A 27,875-nucleotide genomic window follows, 5' to 3' on the forward strand; every position below is an offset into this window, starting at 1 on the left:
CTCCACTTGTCCCCGCGAACAGCTCGAAGCTCATGGCTTTCACGGAACTTTACTCCAGCGATTAAAGAGGATGAGACTTCGGAGCACTCCATGTCTCATTCAATAGGACTTGTCCCGAACTTACGCACGGGATATTGCTTCGTGTATGCGGGCCCCCATGGAGGGGTAGCAATCACAACACCTCGGTGTGGTCAGCCTCAAGATCAAGCAGCTCCGTAAGAGACGAGGGGTGAAGGTGCTCGGCTTGTGCGTCCGACGACAGGAGGAGAAGGAGCCCAAATGGTTCATGCTGGATGATAAAGACGGCAGCTGCGCGGGTGGAGGAGAAAAGTCCATGCCCTGGCCCATCTGCGTGCCAGATTATCCTCATTCCTTCCTGCTGCGTGCTGTTCCCGGCAGTTCAGCGGGCTCAACCTGGGGCTGATGGCCGCTGGACCCGATGGAGCTCCGCCTCGCGCAGAGCTGCGGCCACGGACAAGGAGAAGAACGTACGCACGGCAGATTCGAGCCCATCCGCAGGAAGGGCAACTACTTGCTGTGCTCCGTTGCTCTCCGGTAACGTCCTGCGTCAACACCACACTCACCACCTCCTGGACGCACCTCACCAAGTCCGGGCATTCTGGCCCGCTTTGTCGTCGCCTCCACGCGTCGCGCCATCGTATTTCCGGATGCGATCGTCCCGCAGGCGCTGCTGCCCTCCCGTCACGCGTATGGCAGTCGTTTGCAAACACCCATCCTCCGTCACCAAATTGTTATTGCTTTGTCTAACTTTCCTCTGTCGTGGCCCAATCAGCCAAGATCCTCGACGCGTCCTGGCGCCATGGAGATCGCGCACCGTGCTACACCCGGGAGAGTTGGTGCGAGATGCTGAAATCACCGAGCCCTACAATGACCTGTGAAAGAGAGCTCAACCATCGCTCCAAGGCGCGCTGCGAGGTCGCCTCAGCCGACCAACACCGAGTAGAGGATGTCATGCCGCCGACAGCGCCAACTGCTTCATGATCCACCAGCGACACCGTGTTGGCTTCAACACCATGTCGAGATCCATGGAGAGCGGATACACGAGGATACCTGTGTATGCAGGGCGAGCGGCCCACCATCGTGGACATCCTTGTTCGTTCAATGACGACCTGCCTTCGTTGACCCGGACGACTGCACCACCTTGCAAGACATCACCAAGTTCTACAACCATCCGCTCCACTGTCTTTCACGAACACTAAGTTGGACTCCATGCTGCGAGGAGTTCAAGAAAGGTTTGTGGGAATCTCATGGTTTCAGAGACACTTCTGACAGTGAGGAGGCATGACAAGCTGGACATACTTACCTCCTCACTTCAGAGTCTTAGAAGTTGTCAGAAGTATTTTGAGGCCTTTAGTTTGTACTAGTAGTGTGTGTGCTGTGCTGCTAAAGACACCTCCTTGTCTCTCCAAGGATGATTGTCACGTGATTATCTAAACCTTTCCTTTGTTAGTGCCAGGCAATCAAAACATCAACGTGAGAGCCACATGCATGGTCTTCATATCACTGGCCTCAGTCTGTTTAGCGAGCAGTCGGCCTTGTGTTTTAAACACGAGGTTTAGCTGAGCTTGACCCTTTGACCACTTTGCTGCCAAGCAATAAAAAATATCGTGGGGGACCAGTGATGTATACGGGATTCATCCTGCCAGCAACACAGCATAGAAAAGCCCGCACAATGTTTGTTATTGCTCGTAGAATAAAGACTGAGCGGAATGCCAGTTCTTAGGAGCCTGTTCTTATTAAGTTTTAGATTGAATCTTTAGTTTGTATACATTCACCGTCGGATTCGCCACAGTCTAGGTCGGCCGCCCCTATGGTAAGAAATCATGTTTTTAATCCAACGCTTTGTGTTTGGACAAAACGCCACTAAGCTGAGAAGTTTGTTGATGCCCCTTCATCACTGATAGATCTGTGATCGGTGATATCAAAGAAAAACACTTTCCAGTTTCACTCTCTCTCTTGCTTTGCTGCTTTTCCCCCTTCTTTTCAAAACACACACGCCACACAAACAGAAATACGCACACGTCGTGCACACTTCTTCTCTCAGGAGAGAGCGTCCCAACACTGACGCCACCTCCCGCAGATCTGTTTTTCCTTTCTCAGGGCATCTCGCTCTCAGGTCACAGACAGTAGGACACACTCACACACCCAAACACTGATTGTCTCTATAGTCGCATATTAACTGTCAAATTTGACCTGATCATTTCTGGCGTTTTATGTTTATACTGGTATATGATATTTGCCCCACTTAAATCGCACCTCTGCCAGAATAACGTAATCCACGTCTTTCACAGTCACTTTGTCTTCTCTCTGATCAGGCCGCTGCAGACCGACCTTCTGACGTTTCTGTAGCTGTGGCCCGCCAGCGTGTGTGATATTTGGCCAAGTAAATGGCTCGTGCGGCTTGTCTTCAGCTTGGCTGCCTGTGCGTGGAGCGGTGGCCCACAAGCTGCAGTGCTCTCACACACATGCATACACGCGGCCTGCAGGCCCTGCACAGAGAGCATGAAAACAGTCTACCCTGGTAACACTTGGCACTGAGACGATTCACTTGAACCCGTTATGAGAATATATCGTCAGTGCTGTGTATAAAGCTGTTGCATTTGAGATTGTTATCGTTGATGCAAGTCCTCATTCCTCTTACTGCATAGTCTCTTCTAGGAAATATAAAAGTGACCAAATCATAATTAACAACATGTTACAAAGTCTTGAAATTTCTTAAGTCTGACACACAGGACACAATTTTAAGGTATAATTTCAGAGCAGTCCATCTAAACGTAGTCAACGTTTTGCACCTTACAGTCAGTTCATGAAATCTTGCCCTATGTAAAACTGGTTGTTGAACAAATCTTAGTATAGCAAGCCACTAGAAGCCGGTGCATCATTGTTAACGGTGAAGGAGCCCTCCAAAAGATCAGTCTGTAAAAAAAAAAAAAAAAAGAACCAATGTAAAGCATATCTCCTGTTTAGGAACACTTCACCCCCCCCGCACAGAGAAGGCAGCAGAAGAGATAGAAGCTGATACAGCACAATGAATGCTAGTAAAAGACGTTACAGGATTGATGGCCTGTGCGTGAGTCTTTGAAGTATTCTTAGCTGGTTGCCTGCCTGCCACTAGCCACTCTTATCTATTTCTTTCTTCTTTCTGTATTATCGTCAAGCCATCTCGCAGACTTCTAGATCCTCGCAGTGATCATTTTCTTTTGACCGCCCCACAGGCAAACACAGCAAACATACTGATACTTGACGCCTTAGTCATAGCAAAAGTCTTGCAGAAACATTAAGCAAACCTAGCAACGAGACCTCCATGCCAACGAATTTCGCACACGCCTCCCTTGCAGGGCCGTGTCGATGTTTATGCGTAACTGCACAGGCTTGATGAGACGCCCGGGCTCCCCCCCTGCCTCACTCTGCCCGACTCCCCGCCTCACATCTCAAGTTCCTCTCACTTGCCGCCTGGCAATCAGTTACCACGGTTTGATGGCATCCAACGGCCGTCCGTGTACACACAGCTCTTTAGGCTTTCTGTGTTTACCATATCAGATTTTTATTTTGCACGTTCGGGATGAATTGAAAGTAATGAGGTCTCAGGACTGTATTCATTGTGACATTCTTTTTCACTTGGTGTGTGTGTGTGCGCGCGTGTGGTGTGTGTTGCTACTCGACTCGCCTTTTCGTCAGCATGCAATGTGTCGACCTTTCCGATAGTTCTATGAAGTGACCTTATTAGACGAGGATGAAGTTTTACGGCACGCTGACTCCATCGCCGGTGAATAGCCAACAGAAGGCATCAACGAGAAAAAAAGTGACACTCTGTACGCATAGGAACTTTAGTTTTATAAGTATGAGCAGAATTTGATTATGATTTATTTAATTCCCTTCTTTATTTTGTCTTTTAATTTAAATTGATAGAAAATATCAACTGCACAGGATTTGTGCCACTCATGTCTCATCGTTCACTGCCAGGAGCGTTTCAATCCATGACGCCTGGACTCCAAATACAGCCCTAATTTAGACAACCCACAAACACACGTGAACATGAATTGACTGGATGCACATTGCACTCTGTCACAGACTGTCACATTTTGTATTCTCAATGAGTGTGTTAGATCAGCCCCTCCAATGTTGGCCTCACATTTTTCCTTCTCCTTTTACGCGGCTTAACCATTTTTTGTCTTTTTCGTAGTCTGTACAGTGAGTCCTCTCGTTTATTGCGGGATACGTTCTAAAAAGAACCGCCATAGACGAAATCCGCCAGTATCAGCTTATTTTTTAACCAATTATTTATACCTGTTTTAAGGCCGTAAATACCCCTACCACACACTTTTATACACTTTTCTCAGACAGGCATTCTCACCACCTCACATTTCTCTCTTATTTAAACACTCTCAAAGTTCAAACTTTCGCCAGATTAACAAAACTAAGTTACAATACTGATATTAGTATGCGAACCAAAGTATCAAACCGGTTTTCAACCCAAACATTTTTCAACACCCATTTATTTTAAGATCAATCTATCAGTCTGACACATAGAATGAAACCTTATTTCCCGCAACTCACGCGTTATTTCACAGTTCCTCTGCGGTTGCCTCTTTCCTCCTGGCCACCAGCTTTACCTCTTGCAGCCTTCGGTGCAGGCTGTATTTATGTAAATCTGCGGCTAGCCAAACACATCTTGTACAGTACTCCTAGCAATCACGACCGCAGGAACACATGTGCTTCCCGTCTCCCTTAGCCCCAATCAGGACGCCGCCGAAACACTGCCCGCGTTCATACTGTACCGTACGCCCTTTTATTGTAAAAAAACAGCCAAAATTACACAAAATCATCCATAAACGCGCCTCCATCTCACATGAAACAGACACCATCCAACCGCCTCAACTTTACTGAAACGGCCTCATCCTCACGTGAACAAACCTCTCTCTTCACATGAAATTGCCTCATCAAAACAGCCTTATCCTCACCTGAAACAGCATCCATCTTCCATGAAATGGCTCATCCAAAAAGGCCCTCGTCCCATCGTGATGAAACAACCTTCCATCCTCACATGAAACGCATCACCTTCACATGAAATTGGCCTCTCCAACAGCCTCATCCTACGTCGCGAATAAACTTCCTCCTAACATGAGAGCGGCATCATCTTTCACCATGCCGTTTCATGTGAGGTCGAGCGCCGTTTTGTTGTGGAGTCTGACACCTAGAGTCTGATGATCTGAGAGTCTTTAAAAATGAACACGTACTCCGCGTATCCATCGCTTGCCGTCTTAGCTGTTGTGCATTGTTAGTTCATATAACCATAATGCTCCCGGGTCGACATCAAGCTGCTCTTTGGGCAAGTAGCTGGAGTCTTTACTGCCAAAATAGCAAATGTAAATTTTTTTTTTTTTTTTTTTTCTTTTTTTTTTTTTTTTTTTTTTTTGCAATTAAATTTATTATAATTTATTAAGTATTAACATTCAGACTCATCAGGCACAACCTAAACTCACCAAAAGCATCCTAAGCAATGTCTTTCCTCTGTCCTAATATGACAACTTTGTTTGGCCACCCACAGTAACCCTGAATTTACAAGTATGAGTATGCATCTTTTGTGTTGCAGCTCATACACACCGTTTTCCCGTTGCCATTTCTCTCAGTTCAGACGGCTCTGTAGGTTATCTTTGCCCATTTTTCTTCGTAGCCCTGCCCAGTTATGCGTTTCATGTTTTTCTGCTTTGTTTTGTTTTAGTACCATGTTTTGCCCCTCACACTTGGCCCTGGTTATAGGGGTAGTTGGTCGGATCAGTAAGCCAAAAGCGAGATGCAGCTCCGTTATTCCACTGCTAAGTGCCCGCTTGAGTTCAAGGCTGCCACACCGTCAGGAAAAACCAAAGTCACGATGTCCGAAAACAACATCCGTAACAATGACGCTGCTATTTCTCTTATGCCCCCACGAATCATTTTTTACAAACTGTTCTGTTGTTTAGGCATCCTGCGTTATTTGTCTATATTCGTTGTAGTTAAGTTTAAGTAAACCACTTTTTTCTACACTGTTTATTATAATGCTGGAAACTTCATTTACAGCCTGCCACACTTCCTCATTAGCCTCTCAGGAAATGAAAACAAGCCTTGTTTTTTTGTGTGGCTTGTCAGACTGTCTGCAATTCGTCTGCCGTTTGTCAGTGTTCGACTACTTCATTGACCACCCCACCCAACTTTTATGGGGGGGACTCGTTTCTAATGTTGCTAACGCCGTTTACTATCAGTTTGTCTGTTAGGTATTACTGTATCTCAAAACTCACAGCACGTTTCAGTGAAAAGGAAGTCACAAACACCCGTTTCAGACAAACATTGTGAGATAAGTATTGTTTTCAGTATTTTCTGTCATTTCATAACGATTACTCAGCCTAACACATGTGTTGAAAGCTCTATGTAATTATATTGCGACTGACGTGAATATATTTTTGTAAGCATCTTTGTTTAGTGCAGCTGTAGCGATAATACACTTTATTTTTTGAATATGCCAGCATACAAAACACGCAGAGTATTGGTAATGCATCTGCCTGGTTATTCTTTATTAATCGCTTTTTTTAACTCCCTTCTATGTTGTCATGCTGTTCTCCCAACACGGCCCTCAGTAACCTTTGACCCTACACACACACAACGTCAACAACCTAACTCTAAACAACCCTCTCTCTGTTACCATTCTTGTGACACTCCCTGTTGTGCGACACACACACACACACACACACACATACATCCTTTGCACAGCTATACATCAAAGCACCTTTATTTAATACATCTCCCGCTGAGCCTCGACTAAACTCTTAATCTCATCTGAACCTAATCTCACTTCTTAATCTCACCCTTTAACCCAAATCTATCCTGTGAACCTGACTCTTTAAGAAGCCAGAGCCGTTTACTCTGCCTGCCTCTCTTTTTAGGTATAATAGAGATCAGAGAGAGTAAAAGATTACCCACTCTTGGCCTTGATATGCGTGTTGTCACAGACAAACCTGAATCTCACTCCTACCTTTGGTTAATGGGCTGTGTCCCCCTCTCTCTGTCCCTTTCTCTTTCTCACTCTCTCACCCCTTCATCTTAACCACCTCGCGTCTCCTGCTTTCTCGTGCTTCGCCCACTGTCCTTTGTTCTTCCTTGTTTTGGTTTGCGCTATCTTTGGGGAAAAAATAATTTCAGTCACCCTGCAGCTACTGAATGTTGGCAAATTGGTTTTGCAAACAAATCTTGACTGTATTATGCAAGAACTGCTGTGTTCCAAGAGTGGAAGGCGTGTCCATTAAGTGAAAAACATGGTAGCCTCGCCAAAATGGAGAATCTTCCAGATAACTTCAATATTGTCTAAAACATTGTTAGGGAAATCGGCCATGACGTTGTGGAATCATGCTTAGGTTTATAAAACTGTTTTTAAAACTAAGAGACTCTTATCTGCTCCTGAAACTTACCTATGGTTTCAGTATGGGCAGAATCTGTTTTGTCTTTTAACAAAGTGCGATAAAACTGGGCTGCTCCACCCCTCCCCAGTCTGTTATGCGGAGGGGTACCATTGACCCTACCATTTAAAAATCCGAAGTGTGTTTGACACCAATGGGAGATGGAGAAGTGAAGAAATGGATTTATTTTTTTTTTGTTGTGATAGCAAGAGATCATGATTTGTTTGTAGAAATAATAGATACATAATAAATAATTTTGTGTAACTCACAGACTAATCTCTACCAACCACACTACCCAGCATCCTCTGCCACTGTAATTTTTCTTGACGGGAAGTTGTCGGTCAACCCCATATTTGACTTTCTATTCTTAAGAAAACAACCCCTAGTTGTTTCTGCTGAGTCACACACACACGCGCGCCGACATATATCTCTCACACTCTTGTCAGCTGACTTCCCATCTGTCGTCTTTGATTTCATCTGTTGAAAGATAAAAACCTGCCTGATTGATTTGGTTGGCGTCTGCAGTTTATTTTCATTGCCTGCATATATGCCGGCACCTAAAAAAAACACTTGCTGATTCAAAAATAAAAATAAAGTCAGCTTACACAGACGGATCATTATTTGATCATTCTTTTTTAATTCAGTGCCAGTAAAAAAATATATTTTACATTGTCTATTTATTTTCGACTATTAAAGCAACATTCTTTTTCTTCCAAGAAAACACAGTATTCTCATTAGTATCTTCTTCAGCAGATTGAAGGTTCACCGATCTGAGCACTTTTTGTCCCGTCGACTTAAAATGTTCATCGCCGACATAATCACGACTGTATCACACACAGTGAATCATTATTGGCAGACAATCAGTGCTCTGTGGAAGTGTGCGCTTGGGGGACACCAAAACTTAGGGTGGAGCGACATAATCCCTCTTCAGCAGTCTCACAATTAGCAGCGGGAAATCAGTTGCAGTTCTCTCTGATTTCTCTCCGCGTTCTTATCAGCCGCCTGCTGCTTTTCTCGCTTTCTGTGTCGCCATTGTAGCTCGCAGTGCTGCACGGTGCCGCTGCAGTCCTCTTGACTTCAACTTAGTTGCTTTTGGTGTGTGTGTGTGTGTGTGTGTGTGCTTTGTGTGTGTGGGTGTGTGTGTGTGTGTGTTGTGTGTTTGTGTGTGTGTGGTGTGTGTGTGTGTGTGTGTGTGGTCACATCAACACTTCCGACTGTGTGCCATAATAATACCAGCAGCATGAGACAAGGAAAACGAAAAAGCGCTCAGCAGAAATGACTTGGATGTCCCGCACATGAACACACACACACACGGCTGTCCTGTCTGTTTTGCAAACATATTAAGCTACATTCATACTGCCACCTAAACTAGTAGTAGTGTGATCCTCTCAGCTCTAAAAAACTATTTTCCTGAGCAGTGAGTGGAAGTGTTTTAGTTTTAGATTTTATGGTAACAGGAAATGTTGGACCCTGTGTCAGTTTGGTACATTTAGATGTGCTTCCCCAAAAAATGATATTTTATCTACTAGCCATTTAAAACACATTTCACGGTTTCAAAGCTACAACTCAATAAGATTTACAACAAACAAAGCGAGTGAATCAGGTGAGTCCAGATGAAAGAATCTTACAGCATTACAATTACAATTATTTCATGTGCGGTCAAAGTTAAATGAATCGATAGTTCTAAGTTTGAATGTTAAAAAAACTAGAGCTTGCAACGATTCCTTGATTAGTCAGTTTTAAAGGAAATAATTAGCAACCTATTTCAGCTTGTTTAAAAGTTGTTTGATGTGTTTTCTGAAACTAACCATCACGATGCACGAAAGCAGGAAGCAGTTTTTGTTTCTAACTAATCACTAATTAGAAGCAAAGTAACGCATGCTCCTTTACAGCTATCTGTCCCTTAAAGTTGATCCATGTGCACAAGGGACTCATTTTTTAGAGGTGGGAAAAAGCAGGTTCGGAAGAGCTTGACCCTGTCCCGCCACAAGATGCCTTTTTTGTGTGTTGTGCGGTGTGTTTGTGTTGTGTGTACGTTGTGTGTTGTGTGTATGAGCATCGCATATTTGCGACCTGCATTTTTTGTTTCATCCTTCTCCATCGCGTGTCATTTGTTTTGACAGTCGGTGGATGCGGTCCGTGACCCTATATGTGTTCGGCCGGTTCGCATTTTGCGCGTGGGCGGTATGCGTGTGGGTCATTCCTTTCCCATACAGACTCATCGTTCTCCCCCTCGTTCCTTTTGTCGCCGATTGTTTCATGTCAACAAACAGCCGGCCCGCAGGCTGGTGATGATGGAACAGCGGAGTTGGGGTAGAGGGACAAAACAAATTCACATATTGAAAGCTCTTTGGTAGCTTTGACAGATAATCAAACTTAAAACTACCATCACTCGAGGAAAAGCTCCATGTATGACCATGTTGAGAGTAGTAGATCATTTGCTCGTTAATGTTGTGTAATATTCAGTGAATAGAAACGTAGGGAAAGTCGTGTTAGTTGTAGCTCAGGCAGAAGTAAGTGATTCTGTGGACAAAGGTCAGTGTTGTTTTTTGGTTCCTGTTTTTGCAGGTTGTTTATTCTCACTCTCATGATGATGCCCAAGACGACACATAGATTAATTGCATTCACTGAAACACAAAAATATGTCTGTGTTCTGAATATATCTGCATATTAAACCTTTATGTCTCATAATTACAAGAGAAATGTTTCCACTTATCAGTAGCACGTGATCCAACCCAGGATTTTGATTGCCAGGAGCCCAAGCCAAGTGCTGTTCTTGGGACAAACACGACCAGGGCACCGTTATATTCCTCTATGATGAATTGACTTGCCACACCGGTGTGGGCCACACCTCCCACCTGTGACTTCCAGCGTCCCTGCACCCATGGGTTGTGCCCACAGGAGCGGGGACAGGCTGACGCACAGGCCCTGTACCGTGGGGCATGGGCCACGTCCAGCCTCCCTCTTCTGGTGAGAGCGGTTTAAAAGCTACCCCACTGGAGGCTGTTCTCAGTCAGCTGGAGATCTATCATTAGGGCTTTGTGTACCGCTTAGCAGGCTCATAGGTTAATAGTGGAATTTAACATATTACAAAACTGGAACTGTATGGAGTATAAGTCAGAAGATACTGCCATTGACTCCGGTCTCCTCCACTGCAGTGGTCCAAGTTGTTCCTCGGCGCACACACTGAACCCCAGTCGCTCCGGATGGCTGGCAAGCCATTTATCGTTGAGTTGGTGTCTAACACCACTTTGGCATTAAAAATGTGGTGCTTCTATTTTGACTTTTCAAATTTGAGTCACAATTTAAAGCTGGGAAAACATACAATTCTAGTCGGCGTGACCTGTTAAAGGTCAAATGCATAGGCTTTATAGTGGCATCTAGCAGTTGTAGTAACGAATTGCCTCCACTCTCCCCTTGGACCTGGGTAAGAGGATGGTGAATGTGGACAGACAACATATTACTACTACTATTATCCTATTCATATCTACTATATACTATATTCCATTTCTGCACATTCTGTAAAATAAAACACCCTAAAATCTTGGACACTGGACCTTTTTTAATCAAAGGGATTGGTACTTCATATGAAAAAAATGAGATCCTTTTGGGTGATTCAGAAGTGGACCTATCTACAACATTTTAGGTCAAGGAAGCACTGACGGCCACTCACCGTTACCTCAGCCCACGTCTGTGCGGGACGATAAGCATGGTTGGAAAGGTTTTGAATTCTACCAAACAATCACTGTCCTGTCACGTTGAGAATCTAGTTTGGCAAGCGGACAGCTGATGTTTCTGTGTGAGCCTGAGGTCGTGGGCATGCTGCGCTCACAAAACTCACATCTCGCCTTGGGGGACCACGCAGGACCTGAAAAGCCTTTGTGGTTTTTATTTCTGTTTTTTTTTATGTGTGTTTTGTAATTTGTCGAGCCAGTGCGCAGGTCAGCCACAGACTGTAGGATAGCAGGCTGTGGTTCGGAGTAGAGTACTTCTCTTGTTCCTGTGTGTGTTTTTGTGTGTGCTTGAAGGCGTCAGTAGACACTCAAGTGGACTCTCAGTAAACTGGGGGTTAAGTATGTCCCCCTGGGTCCTACTTCCTCTGAAATATTGACTCAGCCCAAGGGAGACGGTACACACACCCACCACACACACACACACACACACACCACCAGTGCCTTTTCCATTAATGAGTCTCTATTTTCGTTTGCTACAGTGATCTGTGTGATGATCTAACAACGATCAGCTAATGACATGTACTCCAGCTTTCTTACCGTGGGGACACTGTGACTCCTCATGTGTGTGATGTCAATCTGATTGTGAACACAGGATTTTATGGCGGCGTGTGACGATCCTTAAGAGATTACAAATTTATCAAAGGAGGTGGGCAAGTGTTGTTGCATCGGAGGGTCAGAAAACACAGATTGTAAACCACATTCCTGGTGTTTTATTGGGGACTTTTCAGTTAAACTTTTAGTAGTGCAACCATAAAGGCAAACACACGCTTCAAGTTTTAATCAATTTAATCCACTGACTCTCGATCTACTTCTTGTACAATGTGGTGTGTTCTTGAGCAAAAGATACGCTGTCGCTCTATTTTGTGCTTGTAGCCAGCTTTACCACGATGGGCTTTGAAGATGAGTTGATTCAAATCTAATTAGTTCATGTCAAGCCTGGTTTTGTGTCGCTTTTTTACAAATGAACATGCAAATCTGTGACTCGATTTACTGTAACGCCCTCCTGGACCTACCCTGTAGCACCTGCATACATTGAAACTCATAGTCTCTTGGTTCTGCCACCCCCTCACTACTTAACACCTTTCTTATACCCCCCCCCCCCCCCCCAGTGCATTATACTTACCTCCGCGGACCGCTGCTGATTCGTTCCAATGAACGACCCTCTCTGCTACCTTCGTCTCAGGGAATTCAACTTTTCTTGCTGTTGGCAGGAACGTCGCGTACCAGTTTCTGCCAGAGCGGGGCATTCCCTCTCTACCCTTAAAAAACCTCCTGAAGACCCAGCTCTTTAGAGAGTACCTTCTCCAACACTACCAAACAACTGGACTATTGACATCTGATTCCCCTCTAGTACCTTACCGCTAACTGTCAGTCCTGTCACACTGTACCCTTGTCGTTTCCCCCTTTTTTGTTATACAAGCGTTCTTTGAGATAAAAGGTCAGCTACATTTAAAATGCCATCTTTTGAACTTTTTGTCAGCAACGAACCTATTTGAAAACATACAGTTTTGTGCTCGAGCTGGAAACACGACCCTGGATACAATAAATGGACACTGTCTCACCAGCCTTGTGCCACAATAAGACTCATGAACTGTCTCCACTTAGCCAGTGATGACTGTGTCCGCCTCGCTGCTTCCTCTCGAGAACTGAGCGTCCAGACTAATATACAGTACATCATCAGCCCCGCCCCAGACCCATGTAGAGCCGGCCTTGTGGGAAATGGATTCCTCAAAGTCCCGCGCTCTTATTCATGTAGTAAAAAACAAGCAAGGTCAAAAGCTTGAGAATGTGTCATCGTGCCAACAGCGCCCACTTGCCAGGACATGCAAGCAGACATCAATGACACACACCCACACACACACCACAAACACACAAAGACAAAACACTTACAGCCTTGGTCTTCTTCTTAATTGCTGGTGTCATACGAGCTCTTTGTAAATCTCATGATCTTTGCTCTCTTTTGGAAACGGGACACTCAATGGACCTTTGTGATTTCTCGCTCTCTCTACCTCTTCCTCTCTCTTGTTTTATCCTTTGTCACAGCTTGAATAGCTTGTGGTTTCGGCTTGTATTTTCTGTTATATTTAGGAATCAAAATCGTATCACCTGCTGACGCTCTGTTTGTATCCAATTCTTAATGGTGAGTGTGTGTGTTTGTGTGCACATGACCATGTTAGACAGAAGGTAGCTTAAACCAGTTGCTTTTGTGTATATGTACGCTGTCTGTTTGTTTGGGCTTAAGGGAGGAATTATCCACCTGCGGACCCCCACCCCCCCCCCCCCCCCACCCCCCCCCCACCCCCCCCCCCCCCCCCCCCCCCCGATATCCTTGAGTGCTTCACTCCGGCAGCATCATTAATATTCAGAGCAGCACGTGGGGCTTTCTGGGTCCATCCGCACTTTGAGCAGTTTGTCGTGTAGACGTCAGGAGGGTGTGTGTGAGTGGTGTGTTGTTTTTGTTGCTACATGTGTGTGGCTTGTACAGTAACGCTCGTTTGGCCAAAGTCCAGACCCAACCCCAGCTGTGTAAAGACCTGTACACATTTTTAACAGGCTATTTGTGGTGACAAGCAGAGGGAGTGGGCATATGGGTTAGGGTTAGAACAGGAGCAGATCAAATAGGAATCCATCATGATATGATTGTTTGTCACCATCGAGCGGGCTCGGCCTGGTTTTTGCATGTTGGTGCACACAAGAGCTGTGTATGATGAAAAGTTCAACAGCATTTGTTGACTTGAAGGAGGCTGAGACACTGAAAGCTTTGACTGCACATTAGCAACGTGAGCAAGACATGAGTGCAATGTTTGATATCACAATTACACTGTAATGTTATTATCTGCCTGCTTTGATCCCGTTAGCTGCTGTTTGTATGGATTAATTACTGTTGAGCTGGTGCAGCATTTTAGCAAAAGCCAGAAGAAAGAGAAAGAAACTCTGCGCAGGATCACATGAAAAAAACATAAATTAACATCAGAATGAATGTGCAGGCATACAGTTTCCTTTACTGATAGATGTGTTTGTACCTGTTTTACTCTACTTTAAAGTGTATGTAAAGGCAATTCTTTCAATTTCTTTCAAAATACATGAAACATGTTGTAAATAGTTGCTGAAAACATTTGACTGTTTGGTTTTTCACGTTTTACAGTCCAGGATTTTTTGGGCGGGTCCTACAAGGGTGGCTCGATGACACACTGAGGCCACCCTGAGCAAAACCCCTGCACCCCTAGCAGAGAGTTGGAGATGATGAATTCATCTCGCTCAGAGTGTTTCAAAGGCAGTCATGTCATTTTCTGAACTCCTCTGACACGGGCGGTTTCAGTCGCTTCAAATTGCTGCTTGGACTTGCTCCCACGAGTGGCCGTGGCTTCGGCACATTCAAGCAGACACGTCCCCCCAGTCCTGGAGTCTTGGCTGGGTGGTTAATTAACATTTTCTTCTTTTGTCTGACAGAAACAGCAGACACGAACCTGTTTATTCCTTTTTTACACAGGACTACACAGTATTATCCCCACATGTCTCCAGTGTTAGTTGACAGTATTAATAGTATGGATTAGACACAGGAACGACAGCATTCATAGGCATGATTGTTGGTTTTCATTCTTACACTGGAATGTTTCTCACCAGTTGTACTCCATGTCCATCAGGTCTCATAAATAAAGCGGGGATATCTTTACATACATCACTGACAAACTTTATTTGAAAGTTTGTGATTGTATTCTATATTTTGTCATACGACCCAAGAGTTCTTATTCTTCTGTTTATGCTGTGTTTGCGTACTTCTATGGTGATTTCTTCCACCAGCTGTTGAAGCTTGCAGATTAACACCTCATGCTAGTGGCCCGCGATTTAGATTAAATAGTTAGATGGCTGATATGAATTCTTTACTTTATCGTTTACAGTCTTTACTTGACGGGAAAAAGGCCCTGAGACTGAATGAATTGATCAGCTGAAAATCTCATAATGCTTTGGCTTTTCTTCCATACAGGAAAATCCCCACCTGGCCATTGTCCAGAAGGTGAACAACGAGGGGGAGGGGATCCTTTCTACGAGGTGCTTGGGTTGGTTACCCTGAGGATTTATCGAGGAGATAATAAAATCAGAATTCTGGATGAATCAGATCTTTACAGTAATAAGTCCAGCTTTGCTTTGTCACTTGATTTCACTCCTTCGCTTGTCTTTACTGGCAGTGAAGATCTATCTTAACTTTTTTAAATGACGGGATTATATTCGTTCATTTCATTCACTTAGGTTTTACACGTGTACATTAAAGCTATGATGATTTTTACCTTTTTTTTAACCCTAACTTGTCTGCGTTGTGTGTCAACTTCTCAGCCGTAACGCAACAGGCAAAAACGTTTGCGCCAAATAAGCATAAGGAGAGACTTCTCTGCCTTCAGCACGAGCGAGCGAATCTAAAGTGATGGTCTCTCCTCAGCTTGCTGCTGGCCGCCCATCGCTTCCTGGCTACAGTGGTGAGGAATGGACTGAGCAAGAAGACGCAGAAACACACACAGTCACACACAATAATATTACCGTATTTTCCGGGCTATAGAGCACCACCTTGAATATAAGCCACACCCACTATTTTTTTATAAACATAAAAATTTACATATACTAAGATTAAGGACCTTATAAACCCGCCGATACCAAGTTGGAAAAGAAATTGATATTTATCGGTTACTACCGTATAATATAATATAATTGTCTACAGCCGCCTTGTGCATGGTTCAAAGCGTGGGAAAAAAGTAGTGGCTTATAGTGCGGAAAATACGGTATATATACACAATATTATACAGCCAGTAGATCATTTATAAGTTATAAACCCAAATGTGCATGTGAATGTGTGTCTTGGATATGTAGCTGCAGCATGATTATCCTCAAGATATCAGGGCGTGATGGATTTTGTCATCTTGCCAACTGACAAGCAAGTCAGGTTCATACATGCCCAGAGGAGATTTAAATATGTTTATTTACTTGTTTACTTGGAAGATCTATTTAAGATCCAAGCGGGGTGCCCGCCTGTGCCTACCACCACAAGAAGTCTCTGGACTTTGTCCAGCTGGATATGATGCCTTGCCACTGCTACAAATCACCCGAGAACGTGTTGCAGTGTGTCCGGTTAGCGTGTGGTAGCCGATTACACTCTGTCAGAAGCAGTTAGCACTAGCCACTGCTAGCATGACGTAGCACTTCCTCGTCTCACAGACACTGTGGTGTGGGAGCATGCCAGCGTCTGCCTCCTCTGCAGGCATAACGTCAGTGTGTGCTGACATTGTTTGTGTTCTTTCTCAGGATGATGGTTTCATTTTAATGGAGTCACTACACAGAAATGTTTGTAGAAGATTCTGTTTTGGGCCCCACTAAGTTAGGGTTTCTTTTTTCATATTCACACGATTTACCGTTTCCCAGCTCGCTTTAGATTGTGGTTGATCGGCATTGCTTTTGAGAGCTGACATTGGATATGCGGAATGTCATTTAAGAGATGTATTCCAGACAGGGAAAGTCAGGGATTATGAGGAAAAATGTATTATAACACCATAATATAATGCTTCATTACATAAGTTTAAGATTTACGTGTTTTGCAATAGCAAACTTTGTCAAAAGATTGAGATGGGGGAAAAAAACAAACCAGGAAGATATAAAACATTTAGGCTGTGAAAATGTCCGTGGAACATTTCATCAGAGCCACAGCAGGAACTTTTTCTTTTTTCCCCTGAGCCAACCTGTTGAACTTGTTGACTTAATATATAAACCAGTGTGAAAGGATTTGGTTTGCCTTTTTAGAGAATGAATAACAACACTGGTCATATATGCCTCACCTCTTACTGTGTATCGCATAGAGATTTGTATGCAGGGTAGACTGCTTCTTTGTTCTCAGCGTGGGTGGAGTCGAAGGCATGGTGGAGCTCTGATTGCGAAACGGTGGCCTCCGACAGTTGAGAAATAAACCCAATGCCTTTAACCTTTTCACCTTTCACCTTTGTATCACAAATGATAATCACACTAGTTTGCAGATTGTTGTACTTCTGATGATCATTGTTGCACTTCTGACCATTATTTACATCGTTAAGGAAAGCACAATGAGAACAGCAAAAAGAAAGAAATACAAAAGAAACAAATTTGACAAACCGTAATCGTCAAATGTTGAGCATTTTTGCTTAAAAATATATTTTTTTATTAAAACAGTTGCTCTAATTAACACAAATGCTCACCATATATATACCACACATGCAGCCACACTGTAAAAAAGAATCCTTCCCTCAGACTTAAGCAAACTAGAATATAATTCAGTGTTATTTATAGGAGCTGATTTTATCTGATCTAATCATTTGATTGCATTTAGGTGCTCTAATAGAACAGATCCATTTATATGACTTAAAATATCAGATGCTGAACGTGTGTTTTATGACACGTACTCACTTTTAGTTAATTCGCTATGTCAAAGCAAAGTTTATGGCTTTAAATGTGTCACACTCCTTTGTTAAATACAGGAACACCTGTTGTAGAACAGATGTACTTGGCACACCCGCTTACTGTTTGCCGTGTACGTCAGACAAAAGAATGCTCGAATAATTTAAAAAGCACCTGTTTCAGTGATGTCAGCAGATTGGTTACAATTAGGAAGTACGTGTTACTCAATTATGTTGGTGCGCCTCTAGTATTTATTTATTTTTACCACGTGTGGGTAAAAAAGTTTGCTCTAAAAGTAAAACTCTTTACTCCTCTTTCTTCTCTCTTCCCGCAGAGGTGAGCTTGTTCAGCCCATCTCAGATATCCGATAAGGTGCTGCTGCGAATCCTGCGCCACCCCGATGTGATCCAGGAGATCAAGTTCAACGAAAGTGACAAGCGTTCGCCCCATCACTACGTCTACCAGAGGGGCAAGCCTGTCGACTACTTCGTTCTCATCCTGCAGGTACACAGTGATTCAGGGTTGAGCGTTCTGTGGCTGTTTGTTGCTCCAGTGTGGGTGAAATGGGAGATCTTTATGCAAAAGTTGCTCAAGCTGCTGCCTGATCAGATCAGGGTCTTTTTAAAATTCCTTCTCCTCACAAGCTCCTCCACCCTCCCACACACTCCTGCATACCCCAACACAGAATATCTTCTCTTACTCTCTTCTGTTTTTACAGTGATCTAAACACAGGATGCGTTTAACTACTGTTAATATCACATGATCTTCATCAGCAGATGAAATTGGTTGAGCCCTTTAGTTTTATTTCAGCGTCATCATCACATCAACATTTTTTATTTGTACAGCACTAAGATAAACTAAGAAAGCCAGTATGGTAAACACAATCTGCTTAAGCATCAGCATGTTAGTACTGGCAGTTTTGTAGCAAGCCAGTCCACAAGGAAGAGAAAAAGTCAGTGAAGAGTTGTGAATAAAGACAGAGGAGTAATGGCAGGCACAACTTTTTCCATACTACAGTTACAAAAGAAACATAACAGCAGGTTGTCAGGGCCTGGTGTGAACATGTAATGATGGTAGTCTTGCAAAGTTTTATCCTGAAATTCAGGTTTATATAAAACCACACTGGCTCACAAACAGGCTTTCCCTGCCTGATATCAGAATATCTTTTAAACACCAGGTTCGTGTGTAACAGAAACCTATTGGATGAACACACACCGCCCTATAAATGTCATACTCCAGTCCAGATAAAAGCCGTTTGGATTATGAGACTGTCCTTTCTCAAACACTCTTCTTCTGTCATTCTTTGACCCTTGTCTCAGCCTCGCTCCACCTGTTGAGTTCCCACTCACCAGATGCATCAGGAGCTTAACTGCATCGAGCGGTCCGCCTTGTGGTTAACTGCGGCTCTAAGCTACAGCTCGTGACAGATGGCAGTAGGCGTTGTACACAGCGCCGACCCAACAGGGGTCTCCGAAACTGTTGATAAAGCAGAGAGCGTGTTGGTGTTTGTGTGTTTTTAAAGCATTCAAAATTAAAGCTGAGTCACTGAACAAGAGCTGCTTAACCAAAAACAAAATGATCCTTCAGGAGTACTGTTAACTGGCAGTAATGACTGATCCTCAGTCATGGGGTTTCAAATTTGATGTGATAAAGAGAAAGGTCAGGGCTCTCTCAATGCTTTGGGTTCAAAAATTATAATTCTTCTAGTTAGTGTTGAGCTGGGCAGGGATTTAAATGGACCTTGAAAACAACAAAAGTTTAAGTTTGCGTGTCTTTACTGTGGGTTGCTTTGGTGTTGTTTCGTGAGCCTCTTCATCAAAGTCCACAAAGATGTTACCAGGCAAGAACAGACACTGTACACAGGGTGTATGAGGTTGCTTATTGTTCGCAATGTCGGACACAAGAAAAACACTTGAACAGAACAGACTAGTAACCTACTTGAGCCCAACCGATATGGGATTTTTAAGGCCGATACAGATACAAATATTTGGTGATTTAAAAATCCGATATATCGGCCGATATATATATTTCAAAAAAATTTCAGAAACGCAAAACAAAACATAAACAGATTTCCTTAACATCAGTTATATGTAGTCATTTATGAGTCCTCGCTAAAATAATAGGATAATGCATTTTAAAAATAAACTAAATAAACAGAACAGAAGAACATCAAAATACATTAAAGTTCTGATAAATAAAATGTATAAAAATACAAACTTAACATATGAAAGTCCTTTGAACAACACAATTACAAAAAATAAGTTTAAAAAAAAAGTTACCAGTATTAATGGTAGACTTGGTAAGCTTCATGAAAAATATATTCTGTCAAGTTCTATAAGTTCTGATAAACAACAACAGCAAAATATAAACTATGAAATAGTGTACTGCATCAGTCCGCAATTTTTAAAACTAAATGACAGTGTGAGGGACGCTCATGACTGTCATTTATATCCATTAGTAGTGCTGCCTGCTGTTTGCAAACAGCTCTTTCCATAAATGTGCTGGCATGCCTGAATGAAACCATAAGAAACATTAAAAATCACTCAAATGCCTTCACTTAGGCATAAAGTGTTGCCCTGAAAAGGGCTCGTGTAAAGACAGGAGGAAGTTGAACATGGGGAGAGGAGCTTTCAGACAGCTGTGACCTTGGACAGGCAGACAGAGATGGGAGGGAGAGCGTCAGTGCTGGTCCTAAAGGACATGCTCTTCACTAATTGATCCTTATTATGTAAGGTGGGGGTGGGGGGGGGGGGGGACTCATTCTCGTATGCTGTCAGTCAGACGTCAATACACTTCCCCTAAACACACACCCACTTCATCGTGAATCTCTTCCTCTCTACGCTGCTTTTGCACAACTGCAGTGCACCCTGTGTACACGCAAACACACGCTCACATCCCACAGGGTGGGAAAATTACACTTCTTTGTTTTAATGTCACTCTTTCACACACATTTATTTCCCACACGTCGGTTATGTCATTGTTTCCCCAAACAGTCATTAGCTGTGTCAGTAATCCACGGGATCGCTTCGACTTTCTCCCCGCCGTTCGTCTCGGTGAGATTTACCCCCGTGGGAGGCCCGGATATGAGGATGTTGTGTAGAGACCCCACATGTGGAATAATCCACTGAGACCTATTTGGAGTAGGTGGCATTTAGTGTCAGCATGCCAGGGAGGGAATTTTCCACCTCTGCACACTGGTTATAGTTCCCAATAGTGAGTCTGTGGAAGGGTAGATGAAGCAATATTTCACTCTTCTGACATGCTCGCTGCACTCAAAATGCTGTTATTGCTTTTATTTTTTATCTTAAGTGTGTCTCACATAATATCAAATTCAGGTTAAAAAAAAAAAGTTAAATGTCAATGACAAGTAGTGACTCACCTAGAATAGTCTTTTAGATGCTATACTGTTTGCTATACTATTAAATATTGGTTTCATTAGATTTATGTTGGAATTACAGTTATACTACAGACTACTCTTTCTGCATTTCCAGTTTTCCTGTAGACTCTTGGACTAGTTTGTGTGAGTTTGTGTGTTGCTCATATTTGTCCTGTAAACAAAATTATACCCTCACATTCCAGGAGTGCTTATTCGGAAACAGAAAGCGAGAAGGGGGAGTGGAGAGAAAGGGGAAGATGCAGAGAGATTGTTTTAATTTGACACTAGTTATTTTGAACACGTGACAACAGCTTATTGGTTTATAAAGCTCTATTTAATAGCAAGATGTTGGTGTGAAGTACTTACAACATTTCCCATGTTTTTTTTTTAACCATATTCTAATCTGAGGGAAGACATCCAAATTCTGTACTGCATATTACAGACAAGATCCTCATGTAGGATTATTATGCACTGATAAAAACTGTCCATGTGGGGCACTCTGGTAGCTCACCTGGTAGACTGACTGGGCACCCCATGTACAAAGGCTCAGGGCTTGCCACAGCAGCCCAGGGTTCAATTCAGACCTGTGGCCCTTTGCCTCATGTCAACCCCCCAAAAAAGCCTAATTTTCATTACATGCTGAAAGTTTTATGTCCTCTTTTATGTTGTTGGGTTAGTTTGGTTGGTGGTTTGGTTTAGTTGGTTGGTTGGTTGGTTGGTTGGTTGGTTGGTTGGTTGGTTGGTTGGTTTGGTTTGGTTGGTGGTTTGTTGGGTTGGTTGGTTTCTTTCTTTCTTTCTTCCCAGTAAAGCCCACCCAGTGCCTTCATGTTAAGGTGTATTGTAAAACTGAGGTGTTATTTTCAACAGTAGCTTTACACAGAAATGTTGACTTACCACAGCAAGTTAGTGTTGAACATCACAGTTTTAGTGTTTAACATTAAAGTTTATTTACAGGTTTCGGGGAGCACTACTGCATGTGTGAAAAAAGTTGTATAAAGCTTCTTGCAATCCTTTTATTTCTGCTTGAGGCTTAAAACATAAAACCTTGAATCTCCAGCTGAACTGTCAGCATTTTAGTTGCATTTTGGGTAGTGTAGGCATCAGGGTTTGACAAGAGAAAACATATTTATACAATTACAGGTTTGTTTGTAGCATTAGCATTAAGCATTATGCGTGCATGTATGTGGCATGCGAGGGTCCAGTAGACTCATGAGAACTATAAAAAACTTGGATACAAATAATTCACTGTCCTTGTTCCACTCCTTTTATAGTGTGTGTACATTTTACTTTGCGTGTGTGTGTGTGTGTCCTAGTAGAGATCTTCACTGTCAGGCTGTTTGTTTATGACCAGGATGATTCATGCATCTATAAAGATGCTCTGTGATTCTCACAGCACAGAGTCAGTCTACACTGGCAGAGTTAGATCACTGTTGTGTTCACAGGGTTCCTTCATCTTCTGGAAATGTGTGGAAATTCAGACTTGGTAGACAATTCAGACTTTTAAGACCTCAAAAAATGTTTTGATACGGTCAAGTCTAAATGAAAGGAAGGAAGGAATGATGTTTAGCCCATATACTAAATTAGCTTTGTTGTAGTTATTTTGTCAACAGGAAAGCTAAAATTCTTTACTGCTGAGGTTTATAATGCTCCGTCATTTATAAGTTGTTGTTTCCTGTTTGACAGTCAGACTACATTCCTAGTTTAGTACAAAGTATCACATATTGTGTAAATAAACTAAATTCATAAATTGAAGGCCTGAAGTGAGTTTTCAGTGGAAGATCCTTTATGCAGGGAACAGTCAGGTTCAGTTCATCACTCGAATGTATTTTATCACCAGGTAGTTTTCGGTGATGTGCAGGGCTCCAGTGAATGACGTCTCTGTGTCTTTGTGAGTACATGGCCATTACAAACTAAACTATCCAAAAGTTTTTTACAGTTAGAATAATGTGCAAATCACATTTAAGGAGCCAGTGCCAAAACAATGAATAAATTATCAGTGTTGTCAACCGGTCAGTTGTCTGGAAGTGGTCGATCATTTAAACACTGTTGTAGTTACATTCCAGGATAATTAGGTCACAACATATTTGTGAGCAACTCTTCCTGTTGTGGACAAGAGCTGGAAAAATGTCAGTCCTGTGAGAATTAGAAATATTCCTGGACTTAAAAGGAGTGTGTGTGTGTGTGTGTGTGTGTGTGTGTGTGTGTGTGTGTGTGTGTGTGTGTGTGTGACGTCACACTCTCAGCATTTGAGAGTCAGACCAGGTTTTAGATTGATAGTACGTTGACACTGACTCGCACTGTTCTCTCTGGCTGAAGAAATCTGTGTGTGTGTGTGCGGGCATGTGTGTCACAGCATAAATGACTCAGTGACTTGCAACAAACTGTTGGAGGAAACTGTTTGACATCAGCCATTAACTGAAGTCAGCATTTCATTTTATGACAAACACATGGTCACCAACCACTAAACACTGAGGCTGCTCACACACACACACACACACACAACCACACACACACACACACAACCACAATCTCACGAGCCTAGTTTCAGGCAGAGCCCCCTACTACTCACACAGATAAACACACAGTATTCTTAGTAGTACACTACTGGTTGATATTGCTTCATTTTGACCCCGAACTGTATTTTCCAGTCAGTATGGGAGGCCCTGTTCCAATACTTTGATCCTCCCTCCTTGTTGAGCATCTGTAAGGCCGAGTTCCAGCACTTTCCTGTAGAAGCTTCCTTGTTAAGAAACCTGATGACTCCCTTTCACTACTTTTACAAATTGTCTTCTCCTATTGACTCCTGCTGTGAACGTGTTTCCCTCCTTAGTATACTTATAGCCCATTTTCAATATAAAAACAAGTGAAGGTCATATGAAAAAAGGTCTTTGCAGTCTTCTCCACAAATACTTCATGCCTGGCAACAAACAAAAAATGTGGATTTTTTGTTGTTGTTAATTGTTAATTTCTTCTTTGAGGTTTGATCTTAATTATCTTAAAATAGCCCAGTCAACAATTCACCTGAATGGGACTGCCAGGGAGCTCATTTTCATATTTATTTTTCAAATACATTTTTGGGCCTTTAATCCTTTTATTTGGGAAGAAACAGCTGAAGATAGACAGGAAACTGGGGAGAGAAAGGAGGCACGACATGCTGCAAAGGGCTGCCGGTTGGAATTGAACCCAGCCACTGCAGTAAGCACTCAGCCTTAGTGGGATGCGGGTGAGCTACCAGGACCCCCCGGGGCTATTTAAACAGTTTATTCCTTGGTCCCTAAGCTCAGTTGATTGTTTGCCATCTTTTGTATTGGCAAGAATAACATTGTCCCAATTAAGTTGTTTTTTTTATGTTGGGGAGCATGGCTAAATCACTAAAAATAGATGAATGAAACAAAAGTTTAAACCCGCCCAGTTTATTTAAACTTATTTACAAAAGAAAACAAAGGCAACTTGTATAATTACATATTGTCGCTGTAAACATCCATCTTATTTTACAGACCAACTTTGAGTGTTACTTATAAATAAAGTGGTTATCGGATTATCTGATTGCTCGTGTTTCTTGCCATGTGAGATCATATAGTGAGATCACAGAGCTCTGTAATTTATTCACTTAACCTAACTGAGAGAGACAATGGCCAAAGCTCTGAAAATAAGTTGTAATACACTGAAATTATTCTTAATATAGTTTAGTCACTCTTACTTCCCTGAAGGCTTTACTGTAATACTTAAAACTCATGTAAACTCATGCCACCTTTTCCTAATCCTAGTCCTCCTTTCGTGACTTTACCTCTCTGCCTTCACTGAACTGAGTTGTTTTATCACTGAAACAGAAAACTCCTCATACATATGCCTGTTTCGCATTTACAGTCCAGTAATAAATGATCACTCAAGATTACAATGACGGCTGTGTTTGAAACGTATATCATACATCATCATGTGTGTCACTTTGATGGATAGAGGCACAAAGTTCTCGCTCATAAGTTATAACGCAGCGACTTGAACTTTGACCAAGACCTGCCTACGGCACATGTCCCACACATATCTCAGCAAAAACACACATCTCAGAGACTCACTTCCCTGTTGAACTTTAAGCTGAGACACAGCTCTGAGTTAGAAATGAGTAAGACATGGTGGTTCTACTGTAATGATGTCAAAGTATCATGTCCTCTGAAGTTTATTACAATGCTCATTATCAGTTTTCATAAAACAAGTGCTGGAAGTTTTTTTTTTGGCCATTTCCATTAAAAACTAAAAATCATGTTGAGGTTGCTTGTATTCTTAGTGTGATACAGCTGCGGACTTTGACGCCAGATAAGGACTAAAACTGCTGCTCGATAACAGGTTTGTTCATAACAAAACGAAAAAAAAAAAAACTATATATCTCTCTATCTATATAATATATATATATATATATTTGGCTTTAAAGCTAGAAAAAGTCAAATTACTTCACATTGACTGACAGCTGACGTCTAGTTCCAGCTCTTCATTGAAGCTATATGAAGCGAAATATTCAAACCCACTCCATGTTTTTGCTGGCTGTACCAGTTCATGAAATGGAAATATTATTCTACATGCCTTGTGCTTTATTTTATACACACGCCCCTCGATAAATTCAGCCTGGTGACATATTTTGGAATAATATCTTTCTTCAATAGAATTTAAAATGAAGTTGTATGGATTTTAAAAATGTTTGATTGTTGAAGTGTTCAGCTTGAAACCTTTAAGTCATCTCAAGTTCAGAGTGTTTTTAAATAGAGCTGATCTGCCTTAACCTGACTGTGTGGGAGTGGTTTGATCAGATTTGATTGGCAGTCTTGAAAAAATTAAGAAAACAATCTCACAACCGTCACCAACAACAAGAGATTGTGATTCAAATAATACATTACTCAGAAGTAGGACAAAAATACAAATACAGGAATGTGAAACGCAAACTTTTCTAACTGTTCTAAAAATAAGATAAATATTGACATAATTGAATAAAAGCTGACTCATACATGGTGTGATGAGGCGTTTAGTGCTACATGAATAAATGTTACAATTACAGATCCTGATTGGATTTTTCTGTAGGGTTTCTCAGGAATTGTCTGTGCATTTATATTTATATCAAAATCATAGAAATCATTTGCTTTGTTAACATTCAGGTGTGTTCCTCATTCCACTGTCATCTGCAGCGACCTGCCAGTACATGTTTGATCATGGTCTTCCTTCACCAAATGTACAAATTTTTAATTCAAGTCTGAAATGCTGGATGTTAAAGATTTAGACTGTTCTGGCTTTTAATTAAAATGCTGCCACACACTCCAGTTATTTTTCATATCAGTGATATGATGATTCTTTGCAGTGCGTTTTTTTCTTTTTTTATAAAATCCCAATGTCGGTCCAGTATATTGTTCAAGGTGTTGATAGGCTGTAATGCCAGTGCGGATCAGGGACAACTGGTCTGACGGGAGCACCGGGCAGGCTTTACAACTCTCACCCATGTCCTCTGCTTCCCTCTGTTTCTATTCTTTGTCTCCTCCCAGCCCTCGTGCCTCACTTTAAATTAAACACCAGGCATGCAGCAGTGCGGGCGGCTGCAAAGAGTCAGCCATACCCGTGAGGCACGTAGAGTTATTTTTTGTGCAGGTGCACGTGTTACAGGTCAAGTATTTGACCCCAGCTGATGCTCACATACACGCAGAGTTGACCATATGTTGAGAGGCGATTATTATGTTTCCAAATCTGCTGTTATACTTGTGTGTGGCAGAAAGCTGGAGACAGGAGGTTTAACCTTTTGCATTAAGTGTCAAATGAAGAGGTCACACTGCTGTAAACCTTGCATACCTGGGGTAGAGGACAGTAGAGTGCATTTGTTTTTGTCATTCTATCTTTTCAATAAAGCCAGACATTTGACCTCTGGTTACTCAACAGACTGTGGTTGTACTGAGTAGGTGTGAATGTGTTTAACCGGATAAATTTGGAACAGTGCACCGTGGCAAAATATCCAGTGATTTTATGTTTTCTTTTTTTTTTTTTTAAAGGTAAAAAAAATAACCATCGCCACACTGAGCGTTGATTGTTCTCACAAAGATATCAAATCTATTTTTGAACATTAAAAAGAAAAGAAAGCAGGGGAATGAAAAGAGAACAAACCGCGATGAGAGTGGGTGTATGTTACACAGCTACAGTTACACACGTGGACAAAATTGTTGGTAGTTGCTAGTTTTGCCATGCACACGTGTTTGAGTGTCCAATCATGTATTTCGTCACATACACACGTGGACAAAATTGTTGGTCGCCTTCGTTTAATAAAAGAAAAACTCACAATGGTCACAGAAATAACTTGAATCTGTAAAAAGTAATAATAAATAAAAATTCTATGAAATTTAACCAATGAAAGTCAGACATTGCTTTTCAACCATGCTTCAACAGAATTATTGAAAAAAAATAAACTCATGAAACAGGCCTGGACAAAAATGATGGTACCCTTAGAAAAGACTGAAAATAATGTGACCAAAGGGACATGTTAATTCAAGGTGTGTCCACTAATTAGCATCACAAGTCTCTACAAGCAGTAATCAGTCAGTGGGCCTATATATAGGACTACAGGTAGTCACTGTGCTGTTTGGTGACATGGTGTGTACCACACTCAACATGGACCAGAGGAAGCAAAGGAAAGAGTTGTCTCAGGACATTAGAAAGAAAATTATCGACAAGCACCTTAAAGGTAAAGGCTATAAGACCATCTCCAAGCAGCTTGATGTTCCTGTGACAACAGTTGCACATATTATTCAGAAATTTAAGATTCATGGGACTGTAGCCAGCCTCCCTGTAGGACTGGTAAACTAATATTCGAATTTCGAATATTATTCGAATATGATAAAAAATATGTATATTCGAACGTAAAAATGAATATTCGAATATTTA

The 27,875-nt window shown here is 42.2% G+C and overlaps 1 protein-coding gene across 1 annotated transcript in view; it reads left to right on the forward strand.

Moving 5' to 3' along the window:
- The window catches only part of LOC104923463 (metal transporter CNNM4), a 56,854-nt gene that overhangs the window by 22,712 nt on the left and 6,267 nt on the right, over positions 1-27,875 (forward strand). Inside the window, 1 exon segment of the mRNA XM_027273503.1 lies at positions 17,928-18,097. Within this exon segment, the coding sequence (XP_027129304.1) occupies positions 17,928-18,097 (170 nt within the window).

The sequence above is a fragment of the Larimichthys crocea genome, chromosome III (assembly GCF_000972845.2).
Source record: "Larimichthys crocea isolate SSNF chromosome III, L_crocea_2.0, whole genome shotgun sequence".
In the NCBI taxonomy this organism is placed as follows: domain Eukaryota; kingdom Metazoa; phylum Chordata; class Actinopteri; family Sciaenidae; genus Larimichthys; species Larimichthys crocea.